Source organism: Heteronotia binoei, chromosome 5 (genome assembly GCF_032191835.1).
Source record: "Heteronotia binoei isolate CCM8104 ecotype False Entrance Well chromosome 5, APGP_CSIRO_Hbin_v1, whole genome shotgun sequence".
Classification (NCBI taxonomy): domain Eukaryota; kingdom Metazoa; phylum Chordata; class Lepidosauria; order Squamata; family Gekkonidae; genus Heteronotia; species Heteronotia binoei.
The window spans coordinates 118,383,590-118,398,049 of record NC_083227.1 but is presented as its reverse complement, the minus strand read 5'-3'; the positions used below and the strand labels follow the sequence as shown (position 1 = coordinate 118,398,049).

The 14,460-nt window shown below is 48.6% G+C and overlaps 1 protein-coding gene across 5 annotated transcripts in view; it reads left to right on the top strand.

Moving 5' to 3' along the window:
* CYFIP2 (cytoplasmic FMR1 interacting protein 2) overlaps positions 1-14,460 on the top strand; it is a 91,482-nt gene that overhangs the window by 15,935 nt on the left and 61,087 nt on the right. For 3 of the 5 annotated variants that reach the window (XM_060240248.1, XM_060240249.1, XM_060240245.1), the window contains one exon: positions 11,869-11,960. The exons of 1 other annotated variant lie outside the window; for it this stretch is intronic. In XM_060240248.1, the coding sequence (XP_060096231.1) occupies positions 11,869-11,960 (92 nt within the window). The remainder of the gene's footprint in view (positions 1-11,868; positions 11,961-14,460) is intronic. One more of the 5 variants, XM_060240247.1, reaches the window with a different exon arrangement.

Below are 14,460 nucleotides of genomic sequence, written 5' to 3'. Positions count from 1 at the left end.
GGTTATTCAGTATCTCTAAGCAGAAAATAAAAAGAAGTGGAGATAGAGGACAGCCTTGTCTTGTACCTTTCTGGATAGAAATTGATTCTGATAGTTCGCCATTCACCTTTGCCGTTTGAGAGGAATAAATTGATTGTATCACCCTCAAGAAGTTCTCACCGCATTCCATACCATTCAATTGTTGTATCATAAATTGCCAACGTACATTGTCAAAGGCCTTCTCTGCGTCCAGACAGATTAAAGCCAATTGCTTCTCTGGGTGGTTCTCATAATATTCCATTATATTACATATTGTTCTGACATTTACTTTCAAATATCTTCTAGGGAGAAATCCTGCCTGATCTTGATGTATGATGACCTACAAAACTTTTAAAAAATGTTGTGCCAGAACTGATGCAAAGATTTTATAATCCACATTCAGAAGAGAGATTGGCCTGAAATTTTTTATGTCTTTTAAATCTGCACCCTCTTTTGGGATTAGAGATATTATTGCTTCTTGCCACTAATTTGGTATTTTCGCTTCTTTTTGAATCATTTCTATAAGATCTTTAAATGGTATCGATAAGCAGTCTTCAAAGGCGTAATATTCCACAGGTAGACCATCTGGACCAGGTGCTTTACCATTTTTTGAGCTGCTATTGCATCTCCCTGTTCTCTTATCGTTATTGGATCATTCAAAGCTTTTCATTGTTTCTCTGTAAGTTTATTCAAATTATTCTTTTTGAGATATTTTTCTAGGTCTTCATCTCGAATTTGCTTGGTTTTGTATAACTTCTTGTAGAATTGTTCCACAATCTGACATATCTCCTGTCTTTGAAATTTCTCTTTGTTGTGAAGGGGGGCATTTTTAACTGCCTCCCCTTCTCCCCCCGAGTTGTGCCACAGTGGCAACATGCTTCCCGGAATGAATGAAAAGTATTTGCCTTCCCTTTACTTGTGGTGGCATGCTCCAGAGGTGGTGCAACTCCAGAGAGAAAAAGGGAACATTTTTAAATACCCCCTCTCCCCTAAGTTATGCCATAGCAGCAGCATGCTTCCAGGAGTGAAGGGAAGGCATGAACCTGGCAAGCCACTGCAATAACCATGGTTGTTCATGGCTGGATTGTGAACCACAAACTGGTCTGGCCGTGGCAAAACCTGGTTTATACTCAGTTTGTGCCCATCCCTATTCCCCACATCTAAATCAGAGCCACACCAGACTGTAATTAGCTAACAGTGATTTGGCATAAGAACATAAGAGAAGCCATGTTGGCATGAGAACATAAGAGAAGCCAATGGCCGATCTATTGGCTCTGTCACACAGTGGCCAAAAAACCAGGTGCCATCAGGAGGTCCACTAGTAGGGCCAGGACACTAGAAGCCCTCCCACTGTTGCCCCCCCCCAACACCAAGAATACAGAGCATTCACTGCCCCGGACAGAAAGTTCAATCTATACCCTGTAGCTAATAGCCACTGATAGACCTCTGCTGGCATCTCTATCATGTTTAGTCTGACCCTGTTTCAATTCCAGAAGAAAAAAGCTAGCCATTTGCCATTTATAGCAGTGCCTAGGCATGCTGTTTTTACTGTCTGTCTGTGACATTAGTTGAAAGTTGCCTGAATGCAAGAAATTATTGGCATTATGGACAACTTTTGGTCTAATACATATAGCATTTGTATGCCACTTCTTCATATAAATACATGTGGCTTACAACTAGGGGAAGCTAAATGACCCATTAAATGGCTGCCAGCCATTTAAACCTAGAGAACCAAAGAAAGAGCCAAGAACAATCCAAAAAACTGTGGAAAATTAACGAAGTGTCATACACAAGAAATAGCGACTGTTAACCTAAGTCCAAAATAGGATTCATACACAATACTATATATATATATATCACAATAAACTCTAACAATCAAGCATAAGATAACAACCATAATACAAATTCATTCAGTCCCATGTAAGCATATCAGTTTCCAACTTCAATAACTTTGCCCACCTGCTCCTGCAGGAGGGGTTAAAGTGCTAGTGCTTGTGCTGATTCTGTCGAAGAAAAATGCCTTCTGTTTTTATCAGTTCTTTCCTATTTCCAAGCAGCAATTATAACAGCTTCAAAACATCAACAAGTTAGAATTCATGAAAGTGGGTGCAAAGGAAGCCTCTGACAGTAACGCCAGCATCTGTTACTGTTTCCGGTCCACCCTTCCTCAAAGTGGTATTCCCCACTCATCACTTCAAAAATGGATTGTTCCTACAGCACTACACACGGAGAATGTGTGTAGGTTAGGTGAAATGGTGGTGAGCCATTAAAAGTCTCCGTTTTGCCTCTCTTTGAAGTGGAGAAAGTGAAACTGATGGGTTCCTCCCTGGTTGGATTCATTTCCGTCCCCCTTCAAAAGGAGGGAGGGAAACCAAGATATTTAACAGCTTGTAGCACCTTTGGCTGGGGGGGAATGAAACTGAGAGGCTGTGGCAGCAGGGCTGCCCTGCCTGCTAGGTGAACTAGGCTATGGCTTAGGGTGCTGATGGCTCCGGGGCGCAAAATCATGTACCAGCCAGAGAAGAGGCGGAAGCTGGAGGAGAGGCGCGGTGCAAGGAGGCAGCAGGGCCATGCTGGTGGCAACGGCAGGTGAGAGGAAGATCCTGGTGAAGGTGGCTGACCAGGTCAACAGGCAGACCCCCCAGGGGCAGCACAGTGCCAGGGCAGCTCTGCCTGGCCACAAAGGGCTGGCTGAGGGGGCCCAGAGCAGCGTACGCATCCACTGGGAGAGTACGGTGGAGGGTGTGCATGCTCAGTGGCAGTCACTAGGGACTCTTCCCCCCACCCCCACGCCATCCACTTCAACAGGGAGAGAGGGAGTGGCTCCCACAGATAGCCAACAAGTGTCAGCAATCTGCTTCCCACCAAGGAAAAGGTAGCAGAGGGAGCCCTGGCTCTGGCTGCTTGTGTCAAGTCGGCTGAATTCAATAACGAGTCTCTTGATAAAGTAGCAAGTTTATTGTAATCAGAACTGTGGACCATGGCAGAGATTGAAGGACTGAAACACATATGCACTAATCCAGTATTTAAAGTATGAATCTAAAGGATTCCTACGGGGGGCAATCTATGCAACACATCTTCACACTAGGATGCTACTTCTTTCGTTCCCAGACCGAAGTCTTGACACCCCATACTCCCCACAGAGAACAAGGCTGGGAAGGCGCCACTATCTTGTTCACAGGTTAGCATTTCAAAGCAGGTTACACAACAAAGGCATTTCTAGAGAGGGGGCAGGAGAGTGAGCTAGCAGCCCCCGGTGTACACTGTAAAGTACCCAGACTCCTTCACTTCAGAACCAACCTTAATACAGATATTGAGTAACCCATAGCAGACTTGACATACTGCCCCCCCTAGGATCCCCCTCCTGCCGGGCGGCCTTGCAAGGAGGGCGAGTCACATTTATGGCTCCGGAACTCGGGCCCCGAGAGGCTCCGGCACTCCCCCTTCGAGGGGAGGGTTGGTGAATCTTGTGAATGCCATTTGGACGGCCCCGGAGATCTGCGCAGTAGGCTGCAATGAAAAACAGGGTGGACTTTACCAAGAGCAGGGGGGAGGTCTAACTCTACTGTCACCGGGTTGATTACCCGCTTGATTTTGAATGGCCCTAAGAACTTAAAAGCCAATTTCCTAGACGGTTGTGCCAGAGGCAGGTTTTTTGTTGACAGGTACACAGAGTCCCCCACCTTCAAGTCCCAGACTGGCACATGGCTTTTATCGTACTGTTTCTTATACGCCTCCTTGCCCAGCTTCAGGTTTTCTTGAATGGCTGGCCAACATTGGCTGGGACCTTGCCACCATTGCTCGAAACTTGAGCCCGTCAATCCCTCCCCCCCTGGCAGCATGGGAATCAGCTTTCCCTCATACCCGAACACTGTTGCAAAGGGAGATGCTTTTGTGGAACTGTGAGCGCTGTTGTTGTAAGCGTATTCAGCGAAGGGGAGGAGGTCCACCCAGTCCGACTGGCGTAGGCTCACAAAGCACCGTAGGTACTGCTCTAGCACCCCGTTCACTCTCTCAGTCTGTCCGTCCGTCTGGGGGTGATAGGCAGAACTTAGCCCCTGTTCCATCCCTAGTAACTTACAAAACTCCCGCCAGAAGGTGGCAACGAACTGAGGCCCCCTGTCACTTATGACCTTGTCAGGGATGGAGTGATGTTTGGCCACGTGGTCGAAAAATAAAGTCGCTAGTTTCTTGGCCGTGGGTAATTGGCTGCAGGGGATGAAGTGGGCTTGTTTTGAAAACGTGTCCACCACCACCAGTATGACTGTTTTCCCCCGGGAGGGGGGTAGCTCGACTATGAAGTCCATGGACACCATGGCCCATGGCCGTTTTGCTGTTTCCAGAGGCTGTAGGAGTCCCGGGGGTTTCCCCCCCCTCCTTTTTGCCATCACACACACCGGGCAACCAGCTACAAAGTCCGACACATCCTTCTTTAGGGACGGCCACCAGAACTGCCGGTGCACCAAGTGCAAGGTTTTTACATAGCCGAAGTGCCCAGCTAATTTGGAGCAGTGACATAGTTGGAGAATTTCTTTCCTTAATATTTCCGGGATGTACAGTTTCTCCCCCTTGTACCAAAGAGCGTCTTTTCTTTTCTGCAACCCCTCCGGCCGCCCACCTCCCTCCCGTTCGGCCTCTAGGGTGATTCGTTCTTTGCTTAGCCCGCTCAATTCCTTTTTCCTCTGCGAGCGGGTAGTGACCATAGCCGCCACTTGTGTGGGGGGGATCAGGGAATCTACCACTTCCTCTCTCTGGCTCTCATGCTGTGGGAGCCTGGACAGGGCGTCTGCTAGGAAATTGCGGGTCCCCGGGATGTGTTTCAGGGTGAAGTCGAATCTGGAGAAGAAGCCCGCCCACCTGATTTGCTTTTCACTCAATTTTCTTTTCCCTGTTAGTGCCTCTAGATTTTTGTGGTCCGTCCATATCTCAAAGGGCACCCTGGCTCCCTCCAACCAGGACCTCCAAGTTTTCAGTGCAAACATGACAGCGAAAGCCTCTTTGTCCCACACTGACCAGTTCCTCTGCTCCTCCGAGAACTTTCGCGAAATGTAAGCGCAGGGTCTCAGCTTCCCCTCCTCATCCCTCTGCATGAGAATGGCTCCTACGGCGACGTCGGAGGCGTCGCATTGGACCACAAACCCCTTCCGCTCATCTGGGTGGCTTAAGACCGGCTCGCTTGTGAACAGTTGTTTAAGCCGGTCGAAAGCCGCCTGACAAGTCGGTGTCCAATTCAGCCTGGCCCTTGGTCGCTTTGCCTCCTCTCCCTTCCCCTTCGTCTTCAGGAGGTCTGTTAGGGGCAGAGCGATCTGGGCGAACCCCTCAATGAATGTCCTATAGAAATTGGAGAATCCGAGGAAACTTTGGAGCTGTCTACGTGTCCTCGGGGGGGCCCACTCTAGAACTGCCTGAACTTTGGCTGGATCCATGGCCAGCCCGTCCCCAGACACCCGGAAGCCCAAATAGTCTAGTTCCGTGCGGTGGAACTCGCATTTAGACAGCTTGGCGTAGAGCTGGTGCTTCAGCAGGGTGGCCAGCACTTCCCTCACTAGTTTCACATGGGATTGTTCGTCTTGCGAATAAATAATGATGTCATCAAGGTACACCACCACCCCCTTGTACAGAAATTCCCGCAATACATCATTTATGAAATTCATGAACACCCCCGGTGCCCCTTGCAATCCAAACGGCATGACTAAATATTCAAATTGCCCCATCGGGGTGTTGAACGCCGTTTTCCACTCATCCCCCTCCTTGATGCGCACTTGGAAGTACGCGTCCCGCAGGTCAAGCTTTGTGAAAATCTTCCCCCCCGCCACCGTGCTTAGCAAATCTTTGATGAGGGGGATGGGGTAGGCGTTTGACATGGAAATCGCGTTAATCCCACGAAAATCCGTGCAAAGCCTAAGACTGTGGTCCTTTTTCTTTCTAAACAACACGGGGGCCGCGTGGGGGGCCGTCGCGGGTCTGATGAACCCCCTTTTCAAGTTCAAGTCTAGGAATTTTCGCAGCTCCTTCTTCTCAGCCCACCCCATTTGGTAGAGCTTGGCCCTGGGAAGGCTTTCCCCGGGGATTAGTTCTATCGCACAGTCTGTGCTCCTGTGGGGGGGTAGCTGGTTGGCCTCCCGCTCACTAAATACCTCCATCAGGTCGCGGTAGGCGTCCGGGACATGGTGCACCTCTTCCACCAGGACGCACGCCCTCTCCCGAGCGGCTGGCGCTCGTGGCCCCCATGCTGCCTGCCAAAGGTGCTGGTTGCAACTTGGGTCGGGAAATCTGATGGTCTGGGCTCTCCAGCGGATGAGGGGCTCGTGCTTTTCCAACCACCCCACTCCCAGGACCACGGGGTAGCCGCAGGCGGGCGCGATCACAAACGTCTCTGAGTCCCAGTGATCCTCAATCCCCAGGGGGCACGGCTCAGTCTCTTGCGTGCAGGGTTCCCCCCCCATTACTGACTCATCCATCTGTTCAAAGTGCATGGGGTGGGGCAGTTGTAAGCGTTTCAATCCCAGAGCCTCCACCACCTTGGGGGAAATCAGCTCTCTATTACAGCCCGAGTCTATGAGGGCCCGGATCTGTAGGAACCTTTTTAGCTTTGGGTTCAACAATTTGACCACTATAAAGTACAACCTTCCCGTGGGTCTCACCGTGAGCGGTGCCTCCTCTCGGTCGACCTGCTGGTTGGCACCGTTCAAAGCAGGTCGGCGTCGTTTCCCGCCGGCTCCTCTTCCCACGCCAGCTCGGCCAGCTCCTCTGACAGACGCACCTCCTCCTCTTGTAGGTCGTCTTGCACCAGGAGCGCGCTGCTCTTCGCCGCGTCCTTAGGGCGGCCGGTGGTTTTCTTGGGGCCGGGGGTGCCCGGGCGGGTGGCTCCCTGCGGTGGGGCGGCCCCGGTGGCTGATTGGGGGCAGCCGGAGGCTAGATGGTTGGGGTCCCCACACCGAAAACAACGTCGGGGCCCCCCCCGGGGCAGCCACCGCCTGCTTCTTGACTTTAGGTGGCTCAGCCTTCCCGGGGCTTGCTTTCGGCGTTCCCCTGCCGGCGGCCAGTGCTTGGCGCAGCATCGCCACTCGTTTCAGGTTGGTCTCCACCTCCCCCGCCAGCTGAATCCACCCCACCAGGGTATCGGGGCGGGCTTGCGTGAGCGCTCTATCCAGGATGCTCGGGTTCAGCCCATTGGTGAAGTGCTCGATCTTCATCACCTCGTTCCAGTTCCGAGCCCGGGCGGCGTTGGCCTGGAAGTCGGCCGCGTACTCCCGGATGGATCGGGCCCCTTGCTTCATGTTCCGCAGCGCCGCCAGCGCTCGGGTTTCTTGCAGGGGGTCCTCGTACTGGGTCAGCAGGGCCTGCACGAAAGTGTTTACGAAATGGAGGACCGGGCTGTTGGTTTCGCATAGGCTCACATACCACTTCTTCGCTGCGCCCCGTAGCTTCGACCCGAGGTAGTCCACGCGGCTCATCTCATCGGGGAATGAGTCCCCCCAGTAGTGCATGTAGCTGTTTGCTTGGATCGCGAAGTAGTTCACTTCCTCCGGGTCCCCGTCGAACGTGGCGTCCAGCTCCTGCCCCCCCCCAGGTCTCTTTGTCTGACCGGGGCAGGGGGGGGCGCCGCTGGGGCTTGCGGGGCCGCTCCGGGTGGAGGAGCGGCGGGGCCCTGTCGAGCCGGGGGTCCCCGCGGACCCGCCGGGGCTGGCTGTTGCTGGCGAGCCCCGGTCACCCCCAGCGCTCTGCCCAGCTGCGCGGTCAGGGTCTGCATCTGGTCCTTTAGGTCTCTCACCGCCCCGTCGATCTCCCTGCGGACCATCGCGCGAAACGTCTCGTACTCCTCATCGGTCTGGTCCTTGGGGCTCGCCCCTCCGTCCTCCGCTCCGCACTCGGCCCCTTCGCTTCCACTCTCGAGGTCCTGCGCCCCCGCGGCGCTGGCGCCTTCGCTCGCCTCGCCCGGGTGGACGGCGGCGGCCTCGGCCAATTGGACCCGCTTGGTGTGGCGGGTCATGATCGCCTCCCGACGGACCGGGGCTTGATCCATCAGCGTAGTGGAGGTTCTTGGCTGGTATTGCCGTGGGGTCGCCACCAGCTGAAACTGTGGAGGGGAGGCCGCGGTCCTTCTGGCAGTATGGATGTGCCAGGGTGTCTCGGCCCCCTCCACTCTGGTTGGGAATCCTCCCTTCTCCGGAGACTGTTCGGACATCGCCTTTTCAGTTGCCGGAAAGGTTGAACTCCAAGATAGGGAGTCCTTCAAAATGTCAAGTTGGCTGAATTCAATAACGAGTCTCTTGATAAAGTAGCAAGTTTATTGTAATCAGAACTGTGGACCATGGCAGAGATTGAAGGACTGAAACACATATGCACTAATCCAGTATTTAAAGTATGAATCTAAAGGATTCCTACGGGGGGCAATCTATGCAACACATCTTCACACTAGGATGCTGCTTCTTTCGTTCCCAGACCGAAGTCTTGACACCCCATACTCCCCACAGAGAACAAGGCTGGGAAGGCGCCACTATCTTGTTCACAGGTTAGCATTTCAAAGCAGGTTACACAACAAAGGCATTTCTAGAGAGGGGGCAGGAGAGTGAGCTAGCAGCCCCCGGTGTACACTGTAAAGTACCCAGACTCCTTCACTTCAGAACCAACCTTAATACAGATATTGAGTAACCCATAGCAGACTTGACAGCTTGTGCATGGCTCTTTGTGTGGTATGGCTGGGAGGCTGGAGCCTGGCACTAGGCAAACAGGCAAAGGCTTCCTCTGTTCTCCCCCTTCTCTGCAACTCTCCTTGCAATGTAGGACATTTCTCCTCTTTCTCTCCATCCCACCCCCTTCACCTGTGCCTTCTTCCCCTCACCACTCACCTGCTGCTGCTCTCCCTCAACCCTCCCCCCTCCACCATCTCAGTCATCCCCTCCTTCCCTCATCCACTCCTTCCTCCCTCCCTCCTACTCCCAGTCCAGGGTATAAAGTCTGTTTTATGGATATCCTAATGCTGCTTTTATGTCCCTGACTTGTTTTTAATTATTTTTTTTGTTTTCATATTAATAATTTATAATAATTTATGTTGTTTTACTTGTAAGCGTGGTCAAAAGACTTCAGAGAAGTAGCATAAAAATTCTCCTAATAAATAATCAGGGATAGTTTTAACTATTTTACCATTATAGTTAGGAGGGCAGGAAGGGCCAGCGTCAGTGGGCAGAGCTTCTACCTCTGCCCAATATCGGCATAACTAAGACTTTGATTACCCAGGTTATAATACACCATGGGGGTGACGTGAAAGAACCAAACTAGTAAAGAGTCCAGTAAGACTAACAAATTTTATTGTAGCATAAGCTTTCAAGAAACACAGCTCTCTTCATTAGATGCATGGAGGGTATGTAGAAAGTTGCCAGAGATGTATCAGGTGGGATCACTTCCTTCTGTCTCATTATCAGAATTAGTTGCCTTTCTCTTTCAGGTATTCCATTCAGATTCATAAGTAGAAGAAAGTGGTCACACACAGCCTGGATTGCACATTCTAACTTTTTCATGACTTTTGCAACTCCTTTGTATTTACATGACACTCATAGCCTGCATCCACTCTCCCTTCCCCTTACCCACCTACATTTCTTTGGCCAGTTTCTACATACCCTCCATGCATCTGATGAAGAGACTGTGTTTCTTGAAAGCTTATGCTGCAATAAAATTCGTTAGTCTTAAAGGTGCTACTGGACTCTTTACTACTTTGCAGCAGGAGACTAACATGGCTAATTGCTCTGGATCTATGAAAGAACGAAAGTACAGATGATTTATACAACTCATTTTTGAAAGGAAGCCACGAGTCAGAAATAATTCTGACCTCAAGCAAAAATCCATTTTGACCATAAATATAAATCTATTAAAGAAGACCAATCTGTTATTGCTTCTTTTTTTTGGGATCACTGGCAGCTTTTGATCATGGTGGCTTTTCTACATTCTATGACCACATGTGAGTCACTGATTAAATATGCTGATGTGATCTCAGAAGATTCATGAAACTGATATGCATCTAATCTAAAAGCAACATTGATATAAGCTTAGGTTCTAAGAGCTTTGTCAATGTGTAAAAAATGAAAAATTGCAGGGGTTGGGAGTCAGTAAGAGTCTTTGTTGTGCTGTGCTCCTTAACCAGGTACAGAACTCTTTAGGTAGATCCAATTTGAATTTATTCCCTAAAAAGTTTTCCATATCCCTTCTTTTCATGGTCAAAGGGCTTTGTCTGGTACTTGTTGTGCTAGTAATTTTAGACAGTTTTATTGTAGTCATAGAAAACACTGTGATCACTGCTGGGTGCCGGAAGCACAACAGGAACTAGCTGGTTACAGAGATATTTCCTGTTGTGGGGTTTTAGAACTAGTGTGTCTGTTTTGGATGACTGTAGTTATTCTCTCAACTTCAACTCACTAGTCTGTGTGTGACAGAAGGTTCCCCCTTGTATACTTTCTGTTACTGGAAATTAATATATAGAACACTGAACACTCACGAATATATTTAGGTGGGTGTTCCCAAGGTTGTATTCTCATGTACACAAGGTTAGCGATTATACATGCAATTCTATGCAGTTAGGCCCCTTATAATCAGTAAACTTTGACTAGAATAAGTCTGTGTAGGAATGCATTGTTAAACATCTTACTGAGTCATTGTTTAGTGAAGTGTTTTGTTTTTAATATTTCCCCAGTATAGCTTTTAATAGTGACATCTCCCTCAGATGGAACTATCTTCAGAAAAAAATGCTCACCATGCAAAAAATTCTAGTTGAAACTCATGAAGAAGAAGATACTGGATTTATACCACGGCCTCCACTCTGAATCAAAAAACCTGCTTCAATTTGGTCCATTTCCAGGCACTCAGATAGTCACTGTTGAAGCGGCAGGATCCCAGCAGTGGTCCATGGTTGCCCATTCACACTGCTAGTGTGGCTCAACCATGGATCTGCTGCGGAAAGGGTTGTTCTTTTTTTAAAGTTCTCTATGTGTACGCTGGAGCAGAGAAGTGCACAAGTGTTCCTCGGAGAAGGGCTGTGGAGGGGGGGACTCGACCTTGCCAGAAATGGCTTGGTGCAATCACACATCTCTTCCACTTATGAGGCGCTCCTGGGCATTCAGACAGCCAGAGATTATGTGACCTGAATGCGATTCAGGGGGATACTACCGGGGTGATCCAGGTAGCTTTTTAATGTGGATGGGAGGCATCTGGAGACAGGGTGACAGCAGTTGTGACTCGGAGGGCAGATGTGCTCATGTGATCATGTACTTTTAATCCGAATGGGGGGTGCAGGGCTCAGTCAGGCCAAATCTCTTGTGTGAAACCACCCTCAAAGTCTCAAAGTGACTTACAACCTCCTTTATCTTCCTCCCCTGCAAAAGACACCCTGTGAGGTAGGTGGGGCTAAAAGAGCTCTCACATCAGCTGCCTTTTCAAGGACAACTCAGCAGGAGCTATGACTGACCCAAGGCCATTCCAGCAGCTGCAGGTGGAGGAGTGGGGAATCAAATCCAGTTCTCCCAGATAAGAGTCCACGCTCTTAACCACCACACCAAACCGGCTCTCATGGTGGTTTTATTTATATTTTTAAAAATACTTATATAAGGCTGCCATTTACATGAGCATCTCAGGATTTTACCATGTCAAAAATGCATGTGTGAATCTGGCTTCAAACACTATAGCACAGAACCCATGTTATATATACTCAGTTCATTCTGAAAACTCACAGCATTCTTTGGGGAGAATGTTCTGTACTTCTCCTTTTTCTTTTTTTTTTGCCTGATCTCATGTATTGTTCCCTCAGACCCATAAGGGAACCTCTGCCTCATTTAAACCGTCTTCTGTTTTTTCTTCCAGCAGCTGCAGGTGGTTCCTTTATTCGGCGATATGCAGATAGAACTGGCCAGATACATTAAGACCAGTGCTCACTATGAGGAGAACAAATCCAAGTGAGTGCCTGCCATAATGTCTCTTGGCTTTGGTGTGTCCTGGTCAAGAGAGGAAGTTGCCAAGACACTTGCAACTCTCCTGCTCTCGTGTGTGAGGTCTTTGCATGGGTGCCTGTGAGTGTGTGTCCGTTAGGTTATGATCCCAGGCATGACTCCATACAAGTGAGTGCTTAAATGTGTGGTGTGTTTGGATTCATTCTCCATCCTCTCTGTCTCATACCTGGAATGACAGTTACCAAACAGATCTGTATAGAATTAGGCATTGCCTAAGGCCATTGAAACAGACAGGCTTAGGCAAACCTACCACATCATAAGAATGAAGTCCCTCCAACCTCTTTTACACACAAAACGTTCCCAGTAAATGTCTGGCCCACAAATAAAGTGTAGCACTTCTGACTATGCCTCTGTGCTAACTGAGCTTTTTCTTTGACTCACTCTGCACATTGCTGCCATCTTGGGAACTGCTTGTTCCTCTTTGTGGTTTGCCCTTATATTTGACCTTCCAGAATAGGCTATGGACCTGAGGAGAGGGAATCTGGTATCTTCCTTGAACTTGCCTTAAGATCATTCTGAAAGGAAGACCTTCAGTAAATAGTGTGACATTTGACTCTGCTTCTGAAGTTAATCATTCAGGGACAGAAACTGGTCTCTTTTTCCTTGTCAACTGATGCAAGGCCATCACTTGCTATCTCTGATGGGTATTCAGGTGTGTCACAGTTCTGTCCCTTTAAAACCTTACAGCTGGGAACTAGGCCTTTGGCTCAGGAATTCTTTGGCAGGCATTGGAGGAACATCTATACTCCTTGTGAACTTGTCCTTGTCTTGCAGACCCCATCTCTGACTTCTGGCTTCCTGTCGTCTGTTTTCTGTTGCCTGCTACCCAGTGCTTGCTGCATCCAGCTGTTGCCACATGGCACCTTAGTTGCTTAGGGGACTTCATTCAATCATTCTGTAGACCACAGGTGCACTGCTACAAGACATTCTTCTTGCCCCAAAGAAAACCTCTGTTGCCCTTCTTTCTCACCTATCCTGCTGCATGTTTCTTGATCCTGCCCTAATATTCTACCTAAACCCAGTTCTATGTAACTACACAGCTCCCCCTCCTCACACACTGTGGTCTCAGCCAGAACTGGGCCCCTGAGGCTCTACTAAACAGAAGTCCCATTGGGAACTTCCAGCTGGCATGTGGCTACAAGTCTCCATGGTGACTATGTTAAAAATATCACATCAAATTTGTCCTGGAGAGTGTGTGATTGGTGTATGTACCTACAAGCATGCCAGATTGGCTTTGGGTTTTCATGATTATGAGAGTGTGGCTGGAAGTCAATATGTGCATCTGGGAGTGGTCTAATGAAACTGAAAATAAAGGTATGTGTTTAAATGTATTTGTGTGTGTATATACCAGGGGTGGCCAAACTCTGGCTCGGGAGCTACATGTGGCTCTTTCATACATATTGTGTGGCTCTCGGAGTCCCCACTGCCCCATTGGCTAGCTTGGAGAAGGCATTTCTCTCTTTAAATCACTTCTCCAAAACAAGCCAGCTGGCAGCTTGGAGAATGAATTTAAAGTTAAAGATGCTTTCTTTTCATCTCTCTCTTCCTCTTCCTCCATCCATTTTCCTCCCTCCCTCCCTCCCGCCCTTGAACATCTTACGTTCATGTCTTGCAGTTCGCAAACATCTGACGTTTATTCTATGTGGCTCTTACATTAAGCAAGTTTGGCCACCCCTAGTGTATACTATAAATAAATAGTCTTTGCATGTTCACTGTCTGTTCTTGTATGCTTTTCTGCTTGGTGGCTATGAGTGCAGGTATGAATGGTCATGATGTGAATGTGAATTAAGTGTGCCTGCTCTGGGTAGTTTTTATCCACATTTTTCAGTAGAGGGTATAAAATCCTCCAGAGCATGGACACCACATTTTCTCTGTCCAATACCAAGGGAGATAATTGAGAGACAACACTGTAAATGTAGACATTTTTAAGAGACTTTCAAGGGACACAGCAGGGGAAATACATTGTGAAACTGGAGCTCAAGTCCGTTGTTTCTTTTAGAGCTGTTTCTTTTAGAGTTTCATTCAGATGGCTTAATGATATGGATTCAGATCACATGAAATCTGGAAATGGATGGTGTATGCACAATAACATGGCTCTGCGACTTTTGCAGGCATTGTCAGTCACTGTTAAAACAGTCTTTTTGAAGAGAAGTTCATTTGAACTTTTGTCAGGCTCAGTTAATGTGAGCAGATCATGGACAGCCTCTTGAAATGGAACTACATGAAAGAGTTGTGTTTCACAGTTGTGTTTCAAGAGACCCTCCAAGTGATTATTTAGAAACCTGTCTGGCTTGCTTAACAAAAAGGTTCCTGAAAAATATGTCACAAAGACTAGTTCAGTGTTACTCTGGTATCATCTAAGTTAAGAATACTAGCTCTATTAAAATATTGGTCCACATTTCTCAGATGGTGTATAGCATTCGCCACTTCTATTACCCTACACAAC